The sequence below is a fragment of the Oryzias melastigma genome, linkage group LG21, assembly GCF_002922805.2.
Source record: "Oryzias melastigma strain HK-1 linkage group LG21, ASM292280v2, whole genome shotgun sequence".
NCBI lineage: Eukaryota > Metazoa > Chordata > Actinopteri > Beloniformes > Adrianichthyidae > Oryzias > Oryzias melastigma.
In genome coordinates, this window is record NC_050532.1 from 5,823,186 (window position 1) to 5,845,725 (window position 22,540).

Consider the following 22,540-nt stretch of genomic DNA (forward strand, 5'->3'; position numbering starts at 1 on the left):
ATCACACATTCTTTGTCCATGCATGTGTCCATCTTCTTCGACTCATCCATGACTGGGGTTGCGGGGGGCAACAGTTTAAATAAAAATGCCCAGACTTCTTCTCCTCTGCCATTTCCTCAGCTCCTCTAGGGGCAGCCCGAGGCCTTGCCAGGCCAGCCGAGAGACATAGTCTCTCCAGCATGCTCCAGGACCCTGTGACCCCAAATGGGACCAAGGGGGATCAGAAAATGGGTGGTTAGATAAATGGTGTGGCTTCCAAGCTTACAACTGGGAAGCAGTTATTATTTTCCAGATTTGTTTGAAACAAGTGTGTTCAGTCAGGGAGTTTGCAGCAAGCGAGGAAAGGATGGGTTAAGGTCTGAAGTGGGGCTGGCCAACCCTGGTCCTCAAGAGTCACAACCCTGTCTGTTTTCCAGCTCCCTGGACTGCTTGACGCTGACTATCTAAATCAGGTGTGTTTAGTTAATCAGGATGTGGAATCACTTGAGTCAGCTAATCAGCAGCAAGCTGGGAGGGAGAACTGGAAAACAGTTTTAATACCAGGATGACTTTTTATAATAAATTAAGAGACTAAGGGGGGAATTCCTACCGATTGGTTCTGGATCACAAGTCCTTTCATATTTAGCTTAGACAGCATGGCATCAATACTGCAAAAACAACCATGATCAGCTTGTAGGCTGCAAAAATTGAATAAAATAAAAAAATGTTCACAAAGTATGATTTAATACATTGCTTTTTTTTTCTCCAAAGCATTTCATGTGTGGTGAAAATGAAAAAAAATTATTCAGCAAAAAAAAAAAATTGACAATTTTCCAATACAAGTCCAACAACAGATTTACTGTAAGTTGTTGGTATTAGTGGGTTTTATAGATTTACAAAGCCTATACTTTGCTGTGTAATAGAGTCGTCAGGTTTATTTTAAAACTTATTTGCATTTTTAACTTACTTGTGATTCATTCTTGTGATATTAAAATTTGTGAAATGATTTGAATTTAAATATATTGAAGTGTTTCATCATCGTAATATAGTTGCTCATTTGACGTGTTATTTTGAGACTATTTGATTCCCGTACTTTTCCGACTATAAGTCGGTCCTGAGTTCTAGGTTGATTCCGAATTACCTCCCTACTCCTATGGCTTCTCCCTATCCCCACATTTAACCCTAAAAAATGAAAGATATTAAAAAAATTGTGTCTCTAAATGTGGATGTTACTACCATTTAATGGCCTCAACACAGGTAGTTTATCATCTAGATTTGTTTTAGGGCTGTAACAAATATGAGTCCTCATGTATTCACAATCTACTCCTAAAAATTTGAGTATGAATATTCATGACATCCAAGGGAGAATACACTGTTCAAAAAAAGCAGAAAACACTGCATTTTAAGTTTATAAACTAAAAACAATTCATAATGTGTAGCTCAATTATCACAAAAATCATCTAAATAAAGTCACAGTGAGCTTCCCACTTTTAAAGTAAAACTATTCAGGTTTTTTTTTTTCTTTTTTAGTTGAAAACATGTGAGGGATGCTCTGTTTACTGAAAAAAAATAGTTTCATCTTAGGAATAACACTGAACTATTTGAACTTATACATTTGCAAACCTAAATTTTTGGGGCAGATTTATTTTGCAGAGCAGCGAAAGCTGATTTATGTGCAAACATGTGGTTGTGAATCTTGATGGCTTTATTTTAAGCCCATAGATATCCAACCCTAAATCCCTATGGCTCCTCCTTAAGAAAATTTTCGGACACCGCTTCAGCTTCAAATGGTCCTACAAATGGAGCAACAGGAAGTTGCTGAAAGGGGTAGGATCAAAATTTAGATTCAGCCTTAGTCACACCTCTGACCAAACTATGCAAAAAAAAAAATACCACTTATACTCCAAAAAATACGGCATTTACTTTTTTATAACAAAAATGCTGTATAATAAACAAATTTATTGATTTGTAGTTTTGTACTGAGCTGCAACCTTTTGAAATATAAATGAAAAAGGGGACTATGACTGCTGTCAAGCTGTTTTCATGACTTACTATACATTTACTCCATCCCTTTACAGATACTGTATTAAAAAATATATATATTTTCTTCGTTGTTATCTCCTGGCTTTGAATGTCAAGGCGTAATGGAGATGCAGGAGCCTCCAGTTCATCCATAAAGAAGATGTGAGTGTGAGCATCCACCTGAGGACTAGAGTGATTTATTTGGACAGACAAGCTGGCTGCTGTGAAGAGCTCATTATGGTTCAGCCGTCTGGAGAGAGGCCCTGCTTTATCCTGATAATGGGGTTTCACTCACTGGTACCCAGCCTGCCACTGGAACCTAAGATGCATCTGAAGAGGGATGGGTTTTCGCACGTGCATCCAGAGGATCAGGCTTATTCTCATATAACACTTATCCACTGACACAGCTACGGAGATCCAGACAAATGCTAGCGCAGGAATATGCCCGTGTGTGTGAAATTACACAGCAACAAACACAACATCGCTCACCAGAGGGTATCACGCATGTGTGGTTGCTGTCATTTGCAGGCAGTGTTTCTCCCTGCGGCTCCCTTATCTCTGCCTTTCACAACAGCCTGATAAGATCCAATAGATTTTCTCCCGTAGGGAAAAAGAGTGTGGCTTTCCTTACCAGAAACATTTGCTTTGCTGGCCCTGAGATTATTATTTTTCTTTTCTTTTTTTTTTAATAAACTGTGGGCATAATTCAGCTCAAACTGAATGAATTCCCTTCAGATAGAGCAACAAATCAAGAAAAATAACTGAAACATGCCAAAAGAATTTCAAGAGATGTGATGGAATTTTTATATTCTTTGAAAGACCTTCTACACTGTGCACTAGTGACGGGCAGGACCACATTTTTAAGATTGAACTAATTTTACTTTCATTCAATGCCAATTATTGATGCTGATTACTGTTCATTTCCTATTGGTGATTTTTTTTCTAAAGCATATTATTTGGTATCCTAAAAAAAAACAAAAAACATAAAAAACAAGCCATGTAACAACTTTGCTGTGAAAGGTTGAAAATGCAAACCTGTTCAAAAAACACCTATGTGCACGACGTACTTCTGCAGTCGGTAGATGACTGCTTAATCATTTCCGGTTGGGGCAGTGGACCTATGTATACATGGAAAGAGTTGAGTATTTGGAGTTTACAGGATGTCTTTTGGACCTATAGACCTATAGTCCTTATAAATTATGTTAGGCGCAAAAGATGACAAAATAAAAGGCAAAAACGATTTCAATTGTATTTGTCACCCTACATTGCAAAACTGGAAGGTAACTTGCTAAGGCTGATGTTATTCTCATATATTTGTGTGTGACAAGCTCTAAAGCTGATGGAAATTCCTGTTGGCGACATGTAATAGGTGCAGTAAAGATGCAGATTCCTGCATTTTTTCACATATTTTAAGTTCATCCAAAGCTAAATGTTTTTAATGGCCGCTTGTATTTAATCTCCCGTTAGCTTTCATACAGCTAGAGCATGGAGCGCAGTGAAATGCAAATAAAGCCGCGATCGAACCATCTGGTGAATTAACCCAAACCATAACAATACTTTTCCCCTGGGTCCATGCAGCCAAGAAAAAAAGTTCAGCACTGCCTCAACATATTTAGAAAATTACGTGTGAATACCGTTGTCACTTTCATTTGGTAACTAGCATGAAACGCGTCTGATTATCGCTGTCTTTATCTTTACGATCTGTTAGTTGAATTTCAATTACTCCACGGCAGTGTTTTTTCTTAAAGTAATTTTCAGTGTCAGATATAAGCAGTATGAGACGTAATTCCCTTTCCTAAAACGTCTCAACACAGGCGAGGTCCTGCCCACAACACAGAGGCAAATTTCTAAAGAACTTGTGGCATACTGCAGAAACTATGTCCTTAAAAATAAGACAGGCTTTTTGATTTTTGCCAAAAATGACATAATTGTAATTAAAAGATGTGAAACGCTTTTATTGATAAAATATTAGGACTTTAAGGCCAGGGCTGCACGGTGGCACTGTGGTTAGCGCTCTCGCCTCACAGCGAGAAGGCCCCAGTGCCACTCCCGGCTGGGACCTTTCTGTGTGGAGTTTGCATGTTCTCCCCGTGCATGCGTGGGTTTTCTCCGGGGACTCCGGCTTCCTCCCACCGTCCAAAAACATGCTTCATAGGTTGATTGGTGACTCTAAATTGCCCCTAGGTGTGAATGTGTGAGTGACTGGGTGTGTGATTGAGGCCCTGCGACAGACTGGCGACCTGTCCAGGGTGTACCCCGCCTTCGCCCATCAGTAGCCGGGATAGGCTCCGGCGACCCCGAAAGGGAAGAAGCGGTCAAGAAAATGGATGGATGGACTTTAAGGCCTAAATCAACTTTTTTTTGGCTGTTGACCTCCATAAATGGAGCTTTAAAAGTGCTGTATGTTGGTCATTTCCAAATTTTTGACAAATTAAAATAAACTTGTTTAATTCTAGAAAATATTGTCAAAACCCATTTGTGTGCTGCCCCCTACAGGTTCAATCCAGGTATTAGAGTTGAATTTCCTGATTGGTCAAACCATTTAAGTCTTCAGTCATGATAACAGTCCTGTTTCCCACCCCGCCCCTCTGACAGAATTTTCAGTTTTCAGTTGTGGGTGGAGTCATCCTCCACTTTCCCTGTTTGGCTACCCTTTAAGCTCTTCCACCTTTTCCATTTTCCAGCTCCCTATATTTCTTGGTGTATCACCTGGATCAGTTAGTCTGAACATGGAAACACCTGAGTCAGCAAACTAGCATAAAGGAGGGAAGGGAGTGCTGGAAAACAGGCAGCGTGGATCAGGCTTTCTTATCCTGTAACACCAGCTGAAACAACCAGCAATGTCAAAAAACCTGAAGTTTGATATAATGTGGTACTTTATGGATGCATCATTTTTATCCAACCATATAAATTACAGTATTTTTTAAGCAACAGGTCACACTCTTGATTTCTTGCTTTCATTAATTTTTAGGTAAAAATACAACTACCACATATTCCATTGTGACCATTTTAGTATATATTTACCTGAAAAATAAAAACGGCTAGTGCTTGAGTTAATAGGTGTTGTTTGTGCAAGCACTGATGCTACTCTGCTTTTTTTTAACACCCACACAAATCCCATTTTACAGCTGAGCAACTGGAGGATGACCTGCTCTAACATCTGTTCACCAACTGTGCAGAAACATTCTGTCATTTCATTCCACAGCTAGACTGTGTTTAAATCTCTCCTTAATGTCTTTTTTAAAATCCCTTTTGGAATAACATATACAAGAAACATGCTAATGATTCTTGACAAGTTCTCCAGCTCTAGCATTTATCATGTTAAATTATTCGAAGAAAAATTCAAGCCAGTTTCTTGCGATTGCTTTGAATTTTTTTTGAACTGCTGTTATTCCATCTGTTGATGAAATTTAATGTGGCGAACACAGTTTTCCACAAGCTTTTCTCTCTTTTCCTCTTCAGTGATGAGCAAAAGTTCGTCTACAGTGTTCTTCTCTTTTCCTGCTTTTCTTACTTCTCTAATAGTTTGGTCACTTTTCCATTAAAATGTTAATAAAAATAGAAAAAAAACTAACTTTAAATGTTTAATTAAAAAAATATATTGCTCATATGACTTTAAATTAAAGCATAAGAAGTGTTCTTTTTTTTTTTTTTTTTTTTTTACAAAATTGATACTTAGCAAGTAAAGCGTGTTGAGGATAAATTATACAATATTTCACCTCAACTAGCATACTAGCTGTCTGGTTGACATAAAAAGGGGGAAAAAAACATTTATGAAAGTAAAAGTAATATGCAGAAATCCAAATGAAGTCTTAGAAAAACAAAGAGAAACCAGAAAAGAGAAGTACTAAGGGAGATCGTTGATTGGATGATCATCCAACTCAATTTTAAGAATACAGTCTATTTTTTTTTTGTTTGTTTCTGGAATTTTGTTTTATTTTCTAAAATAGCTTTTTTTTCTTTGTTAGGATTTTTAAATTTTCGTTGTGATCTTTAAAATTGTTTTTTGATTTGTTGTTGTGATTTGCACTTAAGGGCCACCGCACATTAGCATGATTCAAGCTTTCCTTAAAAACCCATTGTACATAATTTGGTCCATATTTTCTCCCTTGTAGTTTATCATCATTCCGCTAGGGGCAGTAGAAGGGCTCATTTCAAAATGGCTGCCTCCGTGAAATCTCAAAAACACTTTTGGCGGGAAAAGATCTGCTAGAGAATAATTCATCTATTGTTGATCAGTTTTCAAAAATTTCCTATATTGAATTTCCTATATTCCTATATATCTTTGTGAGATTTATTATTAGAGAGGTCTTACAGTCAAGTTGAGATAGAAATTCATGTTGATTTTTTAAGAAAAGAGCAAAAGCTGTAAGTGGGCATTGGTACTTGAATGCAGTCCTCAAGCTGTTACAGCCCATTAATTTTTTCTTTTTTGCCTGCACATGTTTTGATGTGCTCTCACTTTGATAATATGAACTCTGCTGGGCAGTCTTTCCATGTGGTGACTCACCTAATGATTTCAGTGTGGGCTGCAAGTTGAAAAAGACACTCAAGTTTGTCCAAGACTATAGTGGCATTAGAAATTTTTCTGTGAAATTCATTAACCCCACCACCGGGGGTTCATGCTGCTTTAAAAACAGTGTAACATACATGTATAAATCTGATCCAGTGCGCAGTGGGTAAGGCAGCACAATCCAACAAAGGTGAAAATAGCTGTTAAGATTGTAAATTTAGAAGAAAAACAGGTGGGATTAGTAGTTCTTTGAACAGCAGCTATTACCTCTGACAAGGATGTTTAGATATGCTTCTCAAATCTCAAGTTGCTACATTATTTCATCCACGGAGAGTCAAAAGAAGAGAAAAAAACAGAAACAAATTGCCTCATGAAATGAGAATTTTGTATAAGAACTCAAATTAAACAAAAAACAAGGAGAATCTTTATCTGTAACAAACGAGAAGAAAAAAGTTTACAATTTTGAATAATTATCTTTGCAGAAGCTTGCACTCTGACCATAAACAATAACAAAGTAATTACTAAACCTGAAACTGTCTAGGTTAGGGTATCAACATAGCTGCAGTGTACTTTGTTCAAAAGATGTGAATGAATTTATTATTCCATCACTTGTATTTGTTCTTTTTTTTTACCATTTCCTGTATGTTTTCCCATTTGGATATAACAAATGTCAGGAGCAGAAGGTTGGAAGTCTTAAGGTGAAACACCAATATAGTTTTGTTGTGTAGCCATAATGCCGTTCTACAAAACTATATCCTAAAAGCTACGTTCACATTACCCTTAACAGCGCTTTAAGGGCACCCACCTCAACTGAAAAGTCTATGGAAACGCATAAACACGTTCAAAACGTGTATTTCCGGCTTCAGTGTTTGAAACTCTCACATTTATGTATATTTATATGTGTGTTTTTTATGACAGTTTCGAGCTTTACGTACAAAACGTGTGGACATTGAATGTGTGTTGCAAATTAAATCCAGTCAGACTTTGACCAATTAGGAACTCAGATTTGGTAGTGGTGTATGGATGCGCTCCCTTTTAATTCATGGAGTGCCAACTGTTTGAAAATTGAACACGGAGGAGAAATTACTAAACCGGTTTGTGTCTGATCGGAATTCTATGACTAAAGTTTTTCATAAATCGTAATAGAGCTGAGAAAAAAAAGAAAGCGTGGAGTAAAATTCTTCGACATCTTTTCACAAGCCTCTTCCAACTGTAAGTGGCAAACATGCACTAGGAATCAGTAGAAAAAGAAGAAGCCCCACCCTGCTTGTCTACTGTGAAAGCCAGGGGCTAAATGCGTGTTCAAGAACCTGTGTTTTGCATGTCTGTAGTTCGAGACTAGTTGTTGTTTTCTTTGTGCTTCACCTTTTGGCACTATTAGGTTTTCCATTATTATGTTGTGTTTTCAAGCTTAGGCGGCGGCGTTCTGTCAGGGCCTGCAAAGGCTTCAGTGAAGGCCTAACACTGTCTGAAAAGAAGTATCTAAATCACACACACATATATATATATATATATATATATATACATATACATATATATGAAGGAAATCAGGATACAATTTTATTGCATTTTTCTTTAATAAATAAAGTCTGATCTGACCGGATTTACCAACTGGTGAAAATGTGAATGAAAACTGAAAAGGTTTTGTGCGTCTCCCCATACCCTTCTCTCCTTGAACATGTTGATATCTTTCCCCTGAGAAGTATTGATAATGAGAAAATGGTGGGGACTTGTTTGTTATTAATGACTGTTGGATGGCCCTTGAAAAGGACCCCACGTTTACATGACAAATGAGCCGAGGGAATGATTGAGGATGACGTGCAAGGCCGTTTGCAGCGAGAAGCAACAACACCAACATGTATAATAATTGTCAACAGCCCTTCGTTTGCATCAAGGGTTTCCTCTGATTTTCAATGTGGCTCACTGCAATCGTCAAAGTGACAATTAAAAGTTACATAAAGCCCATTCAGATGAAAATTGTGTTTTTGATGATGGAGGACATTTATAAAGAAAATAAATCTCAAAAGTGGATTTCTGGGTATTTCTTCATTCAAATTTTTGTGAATCAGTAGCAGGCAAAAATATATTTGCATCTGAAAATACACTGGATGTGGAAAATATGCATAGAAAATACACAGTAGTGTTTTTAACATGTTCTTTTGCCATTTTTCTCAGTGGGGAAGACATACTGACTCAAAACTGTATGGCTGGATAGCTCCGATATTGCTCGCCATTTTCGTTGCACCGGTAGTGTTAGGTTGGGGTGTGAGGGGGCTTAAGCTAGTGGGAGAGCATGTAAACACAGGGTCCTCAGAATTGGGGAGGGGAAGAGGGGACGGGGTTGCTCAGCACCAATGGTCCCGCCCACTACTCAGAGGTGAATTTCTGATAAACTGCCGCTCTGTAGAAGCGTCCTAAAAAACAACTTTTTTTTTTAATAAATTATGCCCAAAATGGCATAACTGTAATTGATAGACCACTGGTGACACTTTAAAATAGATCAGAACAGCTGTTTAAATACTGAACATTGCAATTAAATACAGAATAATCTGCTAGATGTGGAATAATTTGACATTTTTTTATGAATAAAATTTTTATCCAAAATACATCTGTTAACTAAATATACATCTAAACATGATATAGTTATTGTTTAAACACATTCTCATCATCTGCCCAAATCCAGTTGTACTTGCTGCTGGTCCAGTGTCATTATACCTGTTGGAAGCAGCCCTTGGGTCATTATGCTGACAGAGAAATGTGTCTCTCCGGCAGTGTGGATGCACTGATAACCATAATCCGCTGTGTTGTGAATTCTGACAGACCGTGGTTACTGTGACTGTGGGATCTGCGAGTGTGACGAAGGCTGGTTCGGAGATGCTTGCCAGCTCCAGGAGGAGTGCAGCCTGAGCAGCAAGATGAGCAGAGAGCTGTGCAAAAACCAACAGGGGGTGGTCTGCTCCAACAGAGGTAGAGCGAGCTCACATGAAGACTCACAAATGACAGCAACAACACATTTATATTCACATCATGACAACAAATACTTTTAGTAGCTTTACTCTCATCTTCCTCTTTAAAGACCTACTCTGAAGAAGATAGTGTTTTAATATGTTCTTGTGCCATTTTTCTCAGGGGGGAAGACATACTGACTCAAAACTGTACGGCTGGAAAGCTCCAATATTGCTCACCATTTTTGTTGCACTGGTTATGATAGGTTGGGTGATGTGAAGTGCTGTAAGCTAGAGGGAGATTGTTACTAGTTCTACTGAACTACTGCCACTCTGCAGAAACTATGTCCTAGAAAATGACAGGTTTTTTTTAATTTTTACAAAAATGGTATAATCATAATTGAAAGAACTCTGGTAACACTTCTACAAAATTGAAAAAAATGATGAGAGTGGGACTTTAGTAGTAATAGCTTTAACCTTTTGTAGCAAACATTAATTGATGAATATATTCTGAATTTAAACATCATATAATTTCAGAAGATTAAATACAGAATAGCACTATCAACTATAAGTGACCTAAATCCTATATTTGATTTTCTGTTTTATAAGATTATCTTTATTCTTTTTCATTTATTAAATCTGTTTTTTTACTGTGTGCTTTGTGAACTCCTGATTTACACATTTTACCAGAGAAATACTTCAAAATGCAAACTTAAGCTAAATTTTATTTGTGTGCATCTCCATCATTTGAAAAAAAAAAAAATGCTATAAAAATGTTGAAAACACCAAAAACACAATTTTCATCAGAGTGGGTCTTAAAGAAAATGCACATTTGTGAGGTAAGATAGAACAATTAGCTACTGAAACAACACATTCTCACTCTCAAGTCATCACATATTGATGTTAGGCTAAGGACCCCTCCGCGTCACTTTTTGACGTTTTGGGTTCCCTGAGTTGTCGTTTTTTGATATACTGGCTGTTCCCATTAAATTCCGGGTCCCCAACTTCTGGGCCGCAAACCAGAAGCAGTCCAGTACTGCGACACGTAGCACACTGGTACCAGGTCTGTACCAGTACCAGCTCAAGGTTAGGGTATCGGGTCCCAAGGAACAGTACGTATCCGGTACCCCATCCCAAGGATTTTACTAACAGCCAGGATGTCAAAAGATGACGAGTTGGGGAAACCCAATACATCAAAACGTCACGCGGAGGGGTCCTTAAACAAACGTCAATATGTGACGACTTGGGGAGGAGAATGTGTTGACTGACCCTCTGGCAGTCCACAATGCACCTGTTCATGAACCCCCCCCACAACTTTTGGCAGAGGGAAGGAAAAAGACGCTAACATATTTCTATATAAAAGGATGCAGGCTTCTGTGCAGCATTGCTGTTGTAATGTGGAGGAATGCAAATGGATTCACAACGTGTGGTTTCTCACCCTCTGCTTTTTTTTCTTTTAACACATAATTCATAAAGCCTCAGCCAACACACACAAACACGCCACCTCCATTTATAGTTGTCAAACACCAGCGGCGACCCATTACCCCCACCGCACTAACAATACTTCTTGCTGCACAGCTGCACACCAGCTGGATTCCTGGCGTTAGGGGTTCACTGCACTAAAACACTGAACACAAACATCCTGCCAGTCGTGAGCATCTGTTTTCTATGATGACCAAAACACATCCAGAAACTTGACCTTTTTCACATGATTAGTCAGAACTGAATAAAGGAGTTTTTTTGGTTTTACTCCACAGGAACGTGCCACTGCGGTGGCTGCTTGTGTGACGACAATGATGACAGAGGTTTGGTGACAGGACGCTTCTGTGAGTGCGATGACAGCGAGTGTTTGGACGAGGACACGGGAGAAGTGTGTGGAGGTAAAAAAACGAATGCTTCTAAGCATGTCCTGTAGTGCGGAACATAAAGTAATTACATGAAAGGGGTCGTTAAGATATATCCACATCATACTTGATGTAGATATATCAAGTATCCACATCAAACGTGTAATATTTTGAAACTCTTTGCTTGACTCAGAATAGATTAGAGCAAAACTTTATTAATCACATAAAAGTGGAAGTTACCATGTTATCATAGCTTTATTAAAACCAGCAGATGGCTAATAAAGATCAGTAAATATCAGTCTTCACGAATCTGATGACTCTTATCCAAGAGTTTGACATTTTTAACCTAAAAAACATAGTCCAGATGATTTTATTTTTACAATTTTTGACACACAAAAATATCCAAAAAGTAAACAACTGTAAAACTGCGCTTACTTATTCAATATTTATAAATACCAAAAATGACATATTACACATTAGAATAGAAGCTTAACAAAAAGCAAACTGGTTCACTATTATTTATCAGACACTTTAATCCAAATTTAGTTTATTGTTTTATTTTATTTTTCAATCATTTCTGCTATGTTGGAAAATTCTTGGAGGAAATGAAGGAATGCAAATAAAGCTGGACAACTCTCTCCACTTTAGTGGATCCAGTTTTGCTGCAGGGTATATAGATAATTAGCTGTATTTTGTTGGAAGTTTAGCGAGTTGAAAGAGTTTTATTATTGAATAAAAGCAGTCAGTGTAATGAGCTCCAAAGATTACAAATGAAAATGAAAAATAGCAATGCAAAACAATTAAAAAAGTACAATGAGTGAACTGTTTTAAAGTTAGTAAGCCTTAAGGCACTTAATAACAAGACGCTTGCTAGTTCTACAGTAATGTTTGCTTGTTGTATTAAGCTAGACAATGTTTAAACATATTGAGAAAATAATATGAATAGAAGTCATTATTTTCTAGAAGAACAAGAGGTTTACTTTCCAAAAAGTAGCATTAAAATAAAAAAAAAATCACAAAATTAGCGTCTTACTAACAATACATTACAAAAGTGCAGTACAATAGGGAGAGTTCTCTTTAAGGCCAAGGAGAGTGGTCCTCCAAACCTCACATGAAGACAAGAACACAACAAAATAAGCTTGCATTATGTTGAATTACTTAAGTGGACAGTGAAAAGCATAGTTGGCAACTATACTTTTTTTTTAAAAAAGACACAAAATAACATGTAAGAGCCTTCAGTTTCAATTCCACAATTACAGTTTTGCAAAAAAAAAGATAATAAACCTTTCAAGAAAAATGAAAAAAATCAAAATACCACATGTGATAAAAGTCAAAAGCTGCAAGTAAATGTGCCTGACATTTCAACATGTGTTGCTTCAACAACAAATATTCTCGACAGCCTTTAGGGTCTGCTTTTGCTTTGTCTTGCTTCCATTTGTTGTTTTGAATAATCAGAAATTGCTACAATCTTTATCCATGTACTCATGCGTTTTTGTACTTCCAGGCCACGGGCAGTGTTACTGTGGAAACTGTTACTGTGCTGCTGGTTGGCATGGAGACAAATGTGAGTTTCAGTGTGACATCAGCCCATGGGAAAGCAGGAGGAGATGCACATCTCCAGATGGCAAAATATGCAGCAACAGAGGTCTGTTCACTTACCCTTTCTATGTTCCTGCTTACATAACACTAATATATCATTTAGCCATTTAACAGGTCTCTCATTGTTTTGTGGCTTCTGCAAAAGCGTAGTAAGGCTAAATACGTTGACATGCTGGTCTTTGGACATAAGTTTATAGAAACACTTGAAACCGACATGCAAGATTAAATTTCCCTTTCCTTCCTTTTGGAATAGTAAAAAAAAAAACAAAACATTTTTTTCTCTTACTTATTGAATAAACACTATAAAATATAAATGGAAATGTGTTGTAAGTTCTCAGTGGACTGCAGACAGGAAGTCAAAGAGTCTCAAAGTACCTCAAGTGATCCTACCTCCAATTGATTATAGCAAAAATGCTGAATTGGCTAAAAGGAGTTCAATCAAAAAACTCCAGTTTCAGGTTAAGTGGACAACCGTTGCAGCTTAAATCATTGGAACAAGAGCAGCTATGAACATGCTGCCTGTCTTAACAAATATTGATGGAATAAATAATATTACATTATCGAAACATTTTTGTTTTTGTTTGCAAAAGTCTTGGAAAATGTACGTTTTGAATGACTTTGTTTATTTTAAATACCTTCCTCTTTGACCAGAGGTCTGCAACATGCGGCTTTTACCTCTCCAGTGTGGCTTTTTGGTTAAAGATAAATGAAAAAAAAAAATCATTTTAAAAGTAAACAAACTGAAACTTTCTTAAACTCATCCACAGTTAAAGAACTGTACCTATCAGGGTTCTGACTATTGTAGCCGTGATGCTCCAATAATTCATCAGGTAGCCATCAGAAGTCAAACTAAAACATTTTGACAGATTTCTGAGCTCTACTTACCACAGAAAACCAGTTGGAGGTCAGTAAGCACAACAAGAATATATACTTAAGGAGTACTGGATTATGAGGCCTTTTTTAATTACTAAATTACTCAAAGTGTGTGCATTATGGTTTAAAAAAAAATTAGTAAGGATCATTCCTAGCTTTGATTTACTTTTAGTTTATTAGATTTCAAATTTCTATTTGTGATTCACCAAAAACAATTACACATTTTTGTATTTTATTTGAATCACTGTTGACATTACAATACCTATTACTACATTTGCTGCATTGAAATGATCCAATGTGATACAGGCTGTCTTTTATTTTGAAAGGCAGTCATTATAACCTCTTATCAAGAGATAAATTATTTCTTATTTAGAAGAAAAACAAATTTGTCTATATATTTTATGCATGCCTAGAAACAATAATTAATTTTTAATTGTTATAATAGTAACTAAAATCTTTCTTATGCTGAACAGGTTTTACAGTTTCAATATTAAGTCAATGGCACAGACGCAAATAGAGGAGATCTGAAGTCCTGAGGTGCAATTTGAGCAATGGAGGCGGCACAGCCAGAGTTTAAATATGTACATTTTGGCAGGTCGGCGTGTCGCATCTGCCGATCGGGAACTCAGCTTTGGACATGTGACGTTTTCAGTGACTTGATCAGTGGGTAAAATACTAATCCAAAGCGAGAGCTTTTGTTCGGAACTTGCATCTAATTTTTTTACCCGCCGCAGTCGCGGAGGGTTGCCAGAGCAAGTCCCGGCTACTTGTGGGCGAAGGCAGGATACACTCTGGACAGATCGCCAGTCTATCCCTGCCAGCGTCCCGGGTGCCAGCGGAGCTCGCTCGCCCGATATGCTGGCAGACGGACAACTGATTGGGCCTCCTGAACTTTGGGATATTTTTCTTATTTTCATCAAGACAATTAGGGCTGGCTTGATAAAATCAATTAATCGATTTGAATCTATCTACGCTTAATAGATCAATTATCAATCCATAAAATAGAGGTTGATCTAGTACAAAGAGCTAAAGTCCACTAGCTTGATGCTAACGAATGATGTAATTTCCTATAGAATGGCTAATGCTAATGCTTGGTCGATAAACAGACATTACTGACTAAATAAACATACTCACAGGCATGAATTTTCCAAACTCTTTTAAGGAAACATTTTTAAAGTAACCATTTGTGATCTAAAGCACAGTTTTTTGCTCATTCTTTGCTTATTCTTCTTGAAAAAAGTGTAATGCTGTGGCACGAGCTTCACCTAGTGGCCAAACTTAAACGATCTCCAAGAGAAGCAGAACAATGTTTTCAATGTTAACGATCTTAACATTTTTGTTAAAGCTTTACCTTATGAGAATCAATGTAACACTGTATGATATTAACAATCTCATTATTTCACTAATACATTTACAGTATGTGAACTGGATCATTAATATAAATATATGCAATCATATAGTAGATTATTTATGTATTTCTAAACAAATGTGTATAAATGTGTAAACTCAAAATTGAATTGAATCAAATTTAATGTAATGGATCAAAAGAATTAAAAAAATGAAATTAAATCGATCCAGGCTCTGGTGAATTGAATGAAATCCATTCTGAAAATAATTTTCGATACCCAGTCCTAGAGACAATAATAAAAAAGGTCAATAATTTTATTTTTGTTTTTATTTTTCCACCCTCTTGTTAACACGAGACCCTGAGTTGTTAAACTCAGTCAGAGACACAGAAACACAGTGGAAGTGACTGTCATAGAAAAACACAAACCTGGAAGGAGATGGAACTATCTCCTGGAATCTCAGAATGAGCACATAAACCCAGACATACATGCGTTACCGATGTTTTTGTAGACCTCTTCACAATTCATAAAAATGACCACGAGTTGTGGTCAGTCCGAAACACAATTGGCTAAATCTGCAGACCCCTGTCCTTGACTATGTCCATGAGCAGCCTCTTTAGTCCTCCTTTAGGACTCGTTTCTGGTAGCTTAACCTCAGCGTCCATTTACCAACATAATCACTGAAAATGTTGAAGTTCTCTTTGAAAGTGATGGATAGAAACACAAATAAATGCATCAGAATTTGAATAAGGTTGGCATAACAATCTAGAAAAGCCCCTCCAAAACCTGTCATTCCTATTCTGAGTCTATTAAAAAGAAAGTAATGTTCTTTTGACTGATGGTTATTGAAGCATTACTGATTTTTATGCAGCACGACACCGTTTACTAAGCCCATAAAAGCAATTCCTGATACCAAATCGAAGGCAACAGAGATAATCACATGAGAGCCGGATGATTTCATTTTATTACCCTATATAGATGTTGAGATATGGAGTGTTTTGAATAGGATTGTAAAATGTTTTTCCCTCTCTGCTCGTTCCTTCGCTCATCATCAGTAACCTTAATCTTCTGCATGACTGAATGATGTGACTGGCAGCACCCTCTAATAAATAATTCTGCTTTATCTCAGCGAACTGTCAACCCTCCTCTCTGTCCGTTAGGCTCATCTCGTCATCCTAGCATATAAAGATAAAAATTGTCAACGTAGCTCCGCAATTTAAACAAGCACTATATATAATAAATATGTCCAGTCAAATGACCTCCAGACGTTTGCAAAGATCACTACTATAGGTACCTGTCCACTCGGTTCAAATCAACTTGTAACATTGGTGGAGGACAGAAAAAAAAAATCTATGAATCTATTAATGCAGGGTTAAGTGACGGCGAGGGGGAGAGGGTATGCGCTCCAGCCACAGCCTACAGGCTTGCCAGCTGGTCTGCCCCCTCTGGGATTTTCCGTGTTCTGTCTCTGCTGATAAGAGGAAATGGGATTTCCACTGGTCGCTGCCTGGGCAGAGACGTTACACAAATAAAAGGGGAGAAGCAGGCAGAGATGAAGGAGGAAAAATGAAAAGGTTTCCATCATCTTGGCTCCGGGTTGAAGATGACCTGGAAATGTATGAGCTGTTTGTGCTCCATTACTAAAAGTAAAACGCTATTGAATTACAGTGAAGTGGGGTCGGTCAGCACAGCGGCAGAATGGCAAAGAACAAAGAAATCCGAGCTTATTTGAATGTTCTGGGTGAGAACGGGTCAGCATGACATGTCTGAGGCACAAGTTGTCAAAATAAGGAGTTTTTCTCTTAGCAATAACAGTCTGTACCACCATTTTCAAGGATGTGTGGGCAGTGACAAGCTTAACACATACAGCCAGCAGGTGTGTGTCGGAACACTGAGCTTTAGTTACACAGATCAGACATTTAATGTGTCAAAGGTGAAATAAAAACTACAGCACACAACATCTCAGCAAGTTTGTTTTTCACAAAATAAGCTATTTGGAAAGAAATACCTTCAAAAAATGAAAAAAAGTGTGCTACTTATAAGTGTTTTGGTCAATTAAAATGTAAGCAATGGCACCCAGAATCAAATGGGTTCAAGAAAACCTTAAGGTAGCACATCATATATATATATATATATATATATATATATATATATATATATATATATATATATATATGTGTGTATATATATATTTAGTTATTTAATCCTTTTAGCCCAACCACAGACTATGAAATGAAATATTTTGACACAAAAAGCATTTTTTTAAACCTAGCTTGATGCTGCAAGAACATTTAAGCAGTTCAAAGCTGAGATAATTACCAACCCATTATTCCCATTTGTTTAAAAATTCTGCCACAAAAATCCACAAAATATTTATTAACAACTTCTATTCAATAATAAATACAATATTTTCTTTTTAATTTTTTTTTTACTTGTTTTGCTTAAGCAAGTTCGGGCATTTCTACAATCTGTTAAACTAATTCTATTTAGTCACTTTTTTTAAAGCATGATGCAATATTATTTGTGAATGGCTATGTCTAAATTCCATCCCTACTTAGTAATTACTAAAACATTATATATTGCAGGATAATCCAGTGGCCTGGACTTCAAAAGCTATTTTTTTTCTTCTAAACGGCAAATATGATATTACAGATTTCACAAATTGAAAACCTAATCAGTACGAGTATTTTATGAGTACTATTTATCAACTTAACTTTGTTTTGATGATAAAAATTGATAATAAAGTACACACACACACACACACACATATATATATATATATATATATATATATATATATATAGTGTGTTTGTGTTTGGGGGTGGGGGCCAAGAGCAATGCATTGTGGTCTACATTTACCAATTCAGTAAGCATTGATGCACACTGGGTTTACGAAGAGAACTCTGGGAAATTTCTGGGCCACTCAAATTTGGGATTATAGATTTGGACAGCATTAGAGAATGGCAAACGCACTATGTAGTGCAGTACGAAGTGAGTAGTGAAGGAATTCATGCACAGACAATATCGGTACTCACAACAAAAAAAGAAAATAGGCTACTAACAATTAGCATTTAGTTGTTACATCACCACATTCAAATACATTTGTGTTTAACCTTTCTTTAAATAGTATTTTGATAGTTTTGTATTAGTATTATTATTTAGTATTTTTTTTTAAACTGGTATTCCACTAATTTTTTTTTGGCTAATTTATCATCTAAGTTTTTTTGGTTTCTGAAAGCTTTCCATTCCTGCTGTTCCTCAAGATGGAGCTTAATGTCAGTTTTGTTTAAAATACACCTTTCAGTAAATACAATGAGAAATTATTAACTGTTATTGATTTCCTTTTTAAAATAAAATTATATTTAATAGAATCGGCAAAACATCTTTAAAACACATTCTGTTTACAGATCATTATTGATAAAAGAGGGTGGATAACTCCACTATGTCTTCTTGGGTGGTAAAGATTTGTCCATGACACACCTGTTCAATCACGAAATTACCTAATTACCACCCAGCTGACAAAATAAAGTGAACCAATAGAGGAAGGGAATTCCAGTGAAAATACATCTATAAAGTATAATTGAATTGTTTGATTAATGCTTTATAACATTATTTTCTGTAGAATAAATTCAGAAAAATATGTTGACAAGAATCTTTCTCAATTTTTATATTCATTATAATGATGAAAGAAATAGTGAAAGCTTTGTGTTTGCATTTGCATCTTAGTTTGTTTGTGTCTTATCCACACTAAAATGTGAAAATTCAACTTCAGACATTTACGTTTTCAGAAATATACATAATTGACACTCATGTGGACTACTACTACTATAATATACCTCCTTGTGTGGTTTTGTATGCTTTTGTCGTCAGGGACTTGTGTGTGTGGGGAGTGCAGCTGTTACGATGTAGATCCATCTGGTGACTGGGGGGACATTCATGGAGACACCTGTGAGTGCGACGAGAGGAACTGCCATGCCACCTATGACCGCTACACGGATGACTTCTGCTCAGGTTAGCAAGCCAATCTCTGATTTAAAAAAGGAAATCTCTTGTTTTTGCCTTTAACACCTTTATTTCCTATCTGATTTGTACTTTTTAAGTAACATATGTGTTAAGTTTTTATGCTGCGGAATATTATTTACGCCATGAAAATGTGTATTTTTTAGAAAAAACAAAGTAAAAGGAAAGGCTAAATGTTTTTTTAATGGAAAGTTTGAAAGCTGTGGATCATATAGACAAAAAAATACAGAAAATGTTCACAATGACAGCTTCTACAATGTAGCTTTTCACCCCCCAGTGTGCCATCATGTTCCCTCGCACCTTTTGAAAACAAAAAAATAGAAATATTGACTGCAGACTTTGTTTTACTTCTGGACTTCTTGTAAATCTGCCTCCTTTTATTTTGACAGGTCATGGCCAGTGTAATTGCGGCAGGTGTGACTGCAAGGAGGGCTGGACAGGAAAAAAGTGTGAGCATCCAGTGACATGCTCCATGTCTTCGGAAAGCAGCCTGAAGAAGTGCAGGGGAAAGTCCAATTTGCCCTGTTTTGGAAGAGGTACCTGTCCTGCTCCTGTCATGGTCACAGCGTGTTCTCACATCACTGAATTATTCTTTTTTTTAGGCCCCAAGAATTTGTTCAGCTGTGGAAAAATAGCAAAGCAATCAACATTTTTGATACTTTATTTTAAAAAAACAAGGTTATTGTAAAGAAAAACTTTGAAAAATATCCAAGAAATTGTTTTTTATTGATTTTTTTCAGCCTTTTTTTGTAAAAGATGCATAAAAAAGATTTAAGACAAGCATACAATATGAAGCCTTCTTGTTTTAGGAAAACATACTCACTACTCCTGTTTTCTGAACAGAGAATAATACAAAAGTTCACACTGCATGACAAGCTGTCCAAACTTCTTAAGAAATCTAGGAGCTGTGATAATTGTTCCACACCTGCTGGACACTTTTCTTGGCGTTTTTGCACCAAATATATATTTTTATCTTAAAACGTAACAAGGACGACAACTCTGATTATATTAGTAAACGCAAAATAGATATGAAATGTTTCAGTTTTGTTGCCACCATTGCATTTTTTTTATTTATTTCAGTCTCTTTCAGTTGTGTTTTAGCTAAAAAGCAGACTTAAATGTTCATTGGAGAGTGTGTCTTTTGCACTGGTTCTTGTGGTACTTTCTAAAACTGAGATATCTATTAGAGTTTTTATGATTGCGAAATAATGGGGGTACATTGCAAACAGAGGTAGTCTAAAAATAGGAAAAGAACACTAATTGTAAGAAGTCTTAATAATATCAAATCAAAATCTAGAAAGAAGTATGTTCCTAAAAACATGCGAAAAGTAAAAATAATCTAAAAAGCAAATTCTTTGATAGAATTATTTCAAATTGAATGTTATACAGGCCAATAATAATTATTGTTTTTTCTGTTTATGTACCTATGAAGTAGTTTAATTTGATTAAAGTGACAAAAACTAGTCTAATAAGTGAAAATGACTCATTTTAAAACAAAATTTAAATAAAATCAGAATACCATCTTAGGCTAATAAACACAAAACAAATGATTAATAAATCATCATAAAATCTCTATTACACTGGAACAAATATTTTTCTAAAACAAGTGAAGAAATATAGAATAAACTATATTTTTCTATTGTTATAAGTGAAAAAAAAACTGCCAATGAAACTAGTATAGCTTGATCTGATTTATTGTAATAAATGTATGATATCCTGGACTTTTATGAAAAAAAAAACTTTTGAAATTAGCAATAAACACTTTTAATGAGGTATTTAACTCTGGTAATTGAAAATAGAATATGTTAAGATAGGCATGTATTGCTAAAAACACTGATATGCTTAGCCTGTATGACATACATGTTTATATTCCCCCCCCAAAAAAATATCCAATTTAAAGCAATACATAGCAGCATAGACTTTATTTATCTTAAAATAAACTAACAATGTACATACTGTACGAACATAAATTTGTTTTAAAAATCATGTGTAAATTACTAGTCAAACAAAATCAGTAATTGAACAGAAATAACAATTCTGGATAAAATATAATGAAAAAAACCTGTGCCATCAGAGATATTGCTTAGGATAAAATGTTTCTGAGATCAAATGACTAAACAAGATTTACAAGATTGCTAGTTTTTATGCATAGTGTAGAAATATACTAGAAACTAACCAAAAATATTTGGTGATATTTTACATTTTATGCAGTGCAGCACTAATTCTTAGAACCTAAATCTAAATTTGTGTTTCCAAAATAATGATAGAAACGGCAAGTCTAAGATAGTTTATTGAACTTTAAAATAACCCTTAAAATTGAACCAAAAATCACTTTACAGTTTAAGTTTTTATGAGTCTTGAATCAAGTTTTTATACTGTCAAGAGTCTGAAGCAAATACTTTATATTTTGAGTCATTTTATGAATCATTTCATTACTTCTAGATCTTAATGCTGTTTACCTTTCAGCGATCACCAAAGAAAATCAGCTTTCACTGATTCGCAGATGTAGCAGAAATCTTTACGCTGATGCCCTTCCTGACAAACCATGTATGAAAACAGGCGGTGGCAGTCAGGCATGTAGAATGGGAATATCCCCCAGGCAGCCGGGGGCACGTGATATGGACGGCTGCCATCCAGAGACATTTACACATCATCCAATCAGAGCTGTGGCCACCCAGCTTTCGCCGATTTTGTTATATGGTCATTACCGCCTGCCAATGGACTGCCATCACGTGACCTCCAAACATGCCTTGACCGATGTTGACTTTTAGAGAAAAAATTGTCCAGTTGTCGTAAAATTTTATCTTTTTTTTAAAACCTCCATGGCTACCGTGCAGTACGTAAAAATACGACTGCCGCTACATGTGGTCACATGCCGAATCTGCTAAAAAACTTTCGTCCAGGTCGCCACGCAATGGCGTTTTGGGATATGTAACCATAGTCTTAAGACAAATTAAAATGCTGAATTATAGAAAATCTGGAAATGGTTTAATACAGTCCAGTCATGAACAGAAATATAACGATGTTGGGGGAAAAAAAGCAAGTTTCTATCCTATTCCTGTGGCAAGTTATAGTTATTTAAAGAAATGGCCGCAATGCACAGTTCTGCCACTAGGGGCAGCCAAGTGACAGAAAATACAGGCATAACAAGAAATCAAGAAATACATTTTCAAGGGCGTGTCACGTCTGGGTAAGATGCAGTTTGATTCCCTGCCAGCCTCACTGCTGTTAAGTTGCTATAAAAATGATCAGCTGTGACACCACACCTGATCATTTTTGAATTTTTTGCAACTGACAAAAAACCTAAACAAAACCGAAGCTAAAAACAATCTTTGCAAGTGTAGTAGTCAGCAACCCCTTGTGGTAGGAAGGGGTGCTAGCTACACACACTAAGGGCAG

At 36.2% G+C, this 22,540-nt stretch overlaps 1 protein-coding gene across 1 annotated transcript in view; it reads left to right on the plus strand.

Annotated features, from left to right (window-relative positions):
* itgbl1 (integrin, beta-like 1) overlaps positions 1–22,540 on the plus strand; it is a 43,601-nt gene that overhangs the window by 6,600 nt on the left and 14,461 nt on the right. The window contains exons 3-7 of the mRNA XM_024287322.2: positions 9,335–9,481; positions 11,217–11,339; positions 12,808–12,948; positions 18,992–19,132; positions 19,531–19,677. Coding sequence (XP_024143090.2) covers positions 9,335–9,481; positions 11,217–11,339; positions 12,808–12,948; positions 18,992–19,132; positions 19,531–19,677 — 699 coding nt within the window. The remainder of the gene's footprint in view (positions 1–9,334; positions 9,482–11,216; positions 11,340–12,807; positions 12,949–18,991; positions 19,133–19,530; positions 19,678–22,540) is intronic.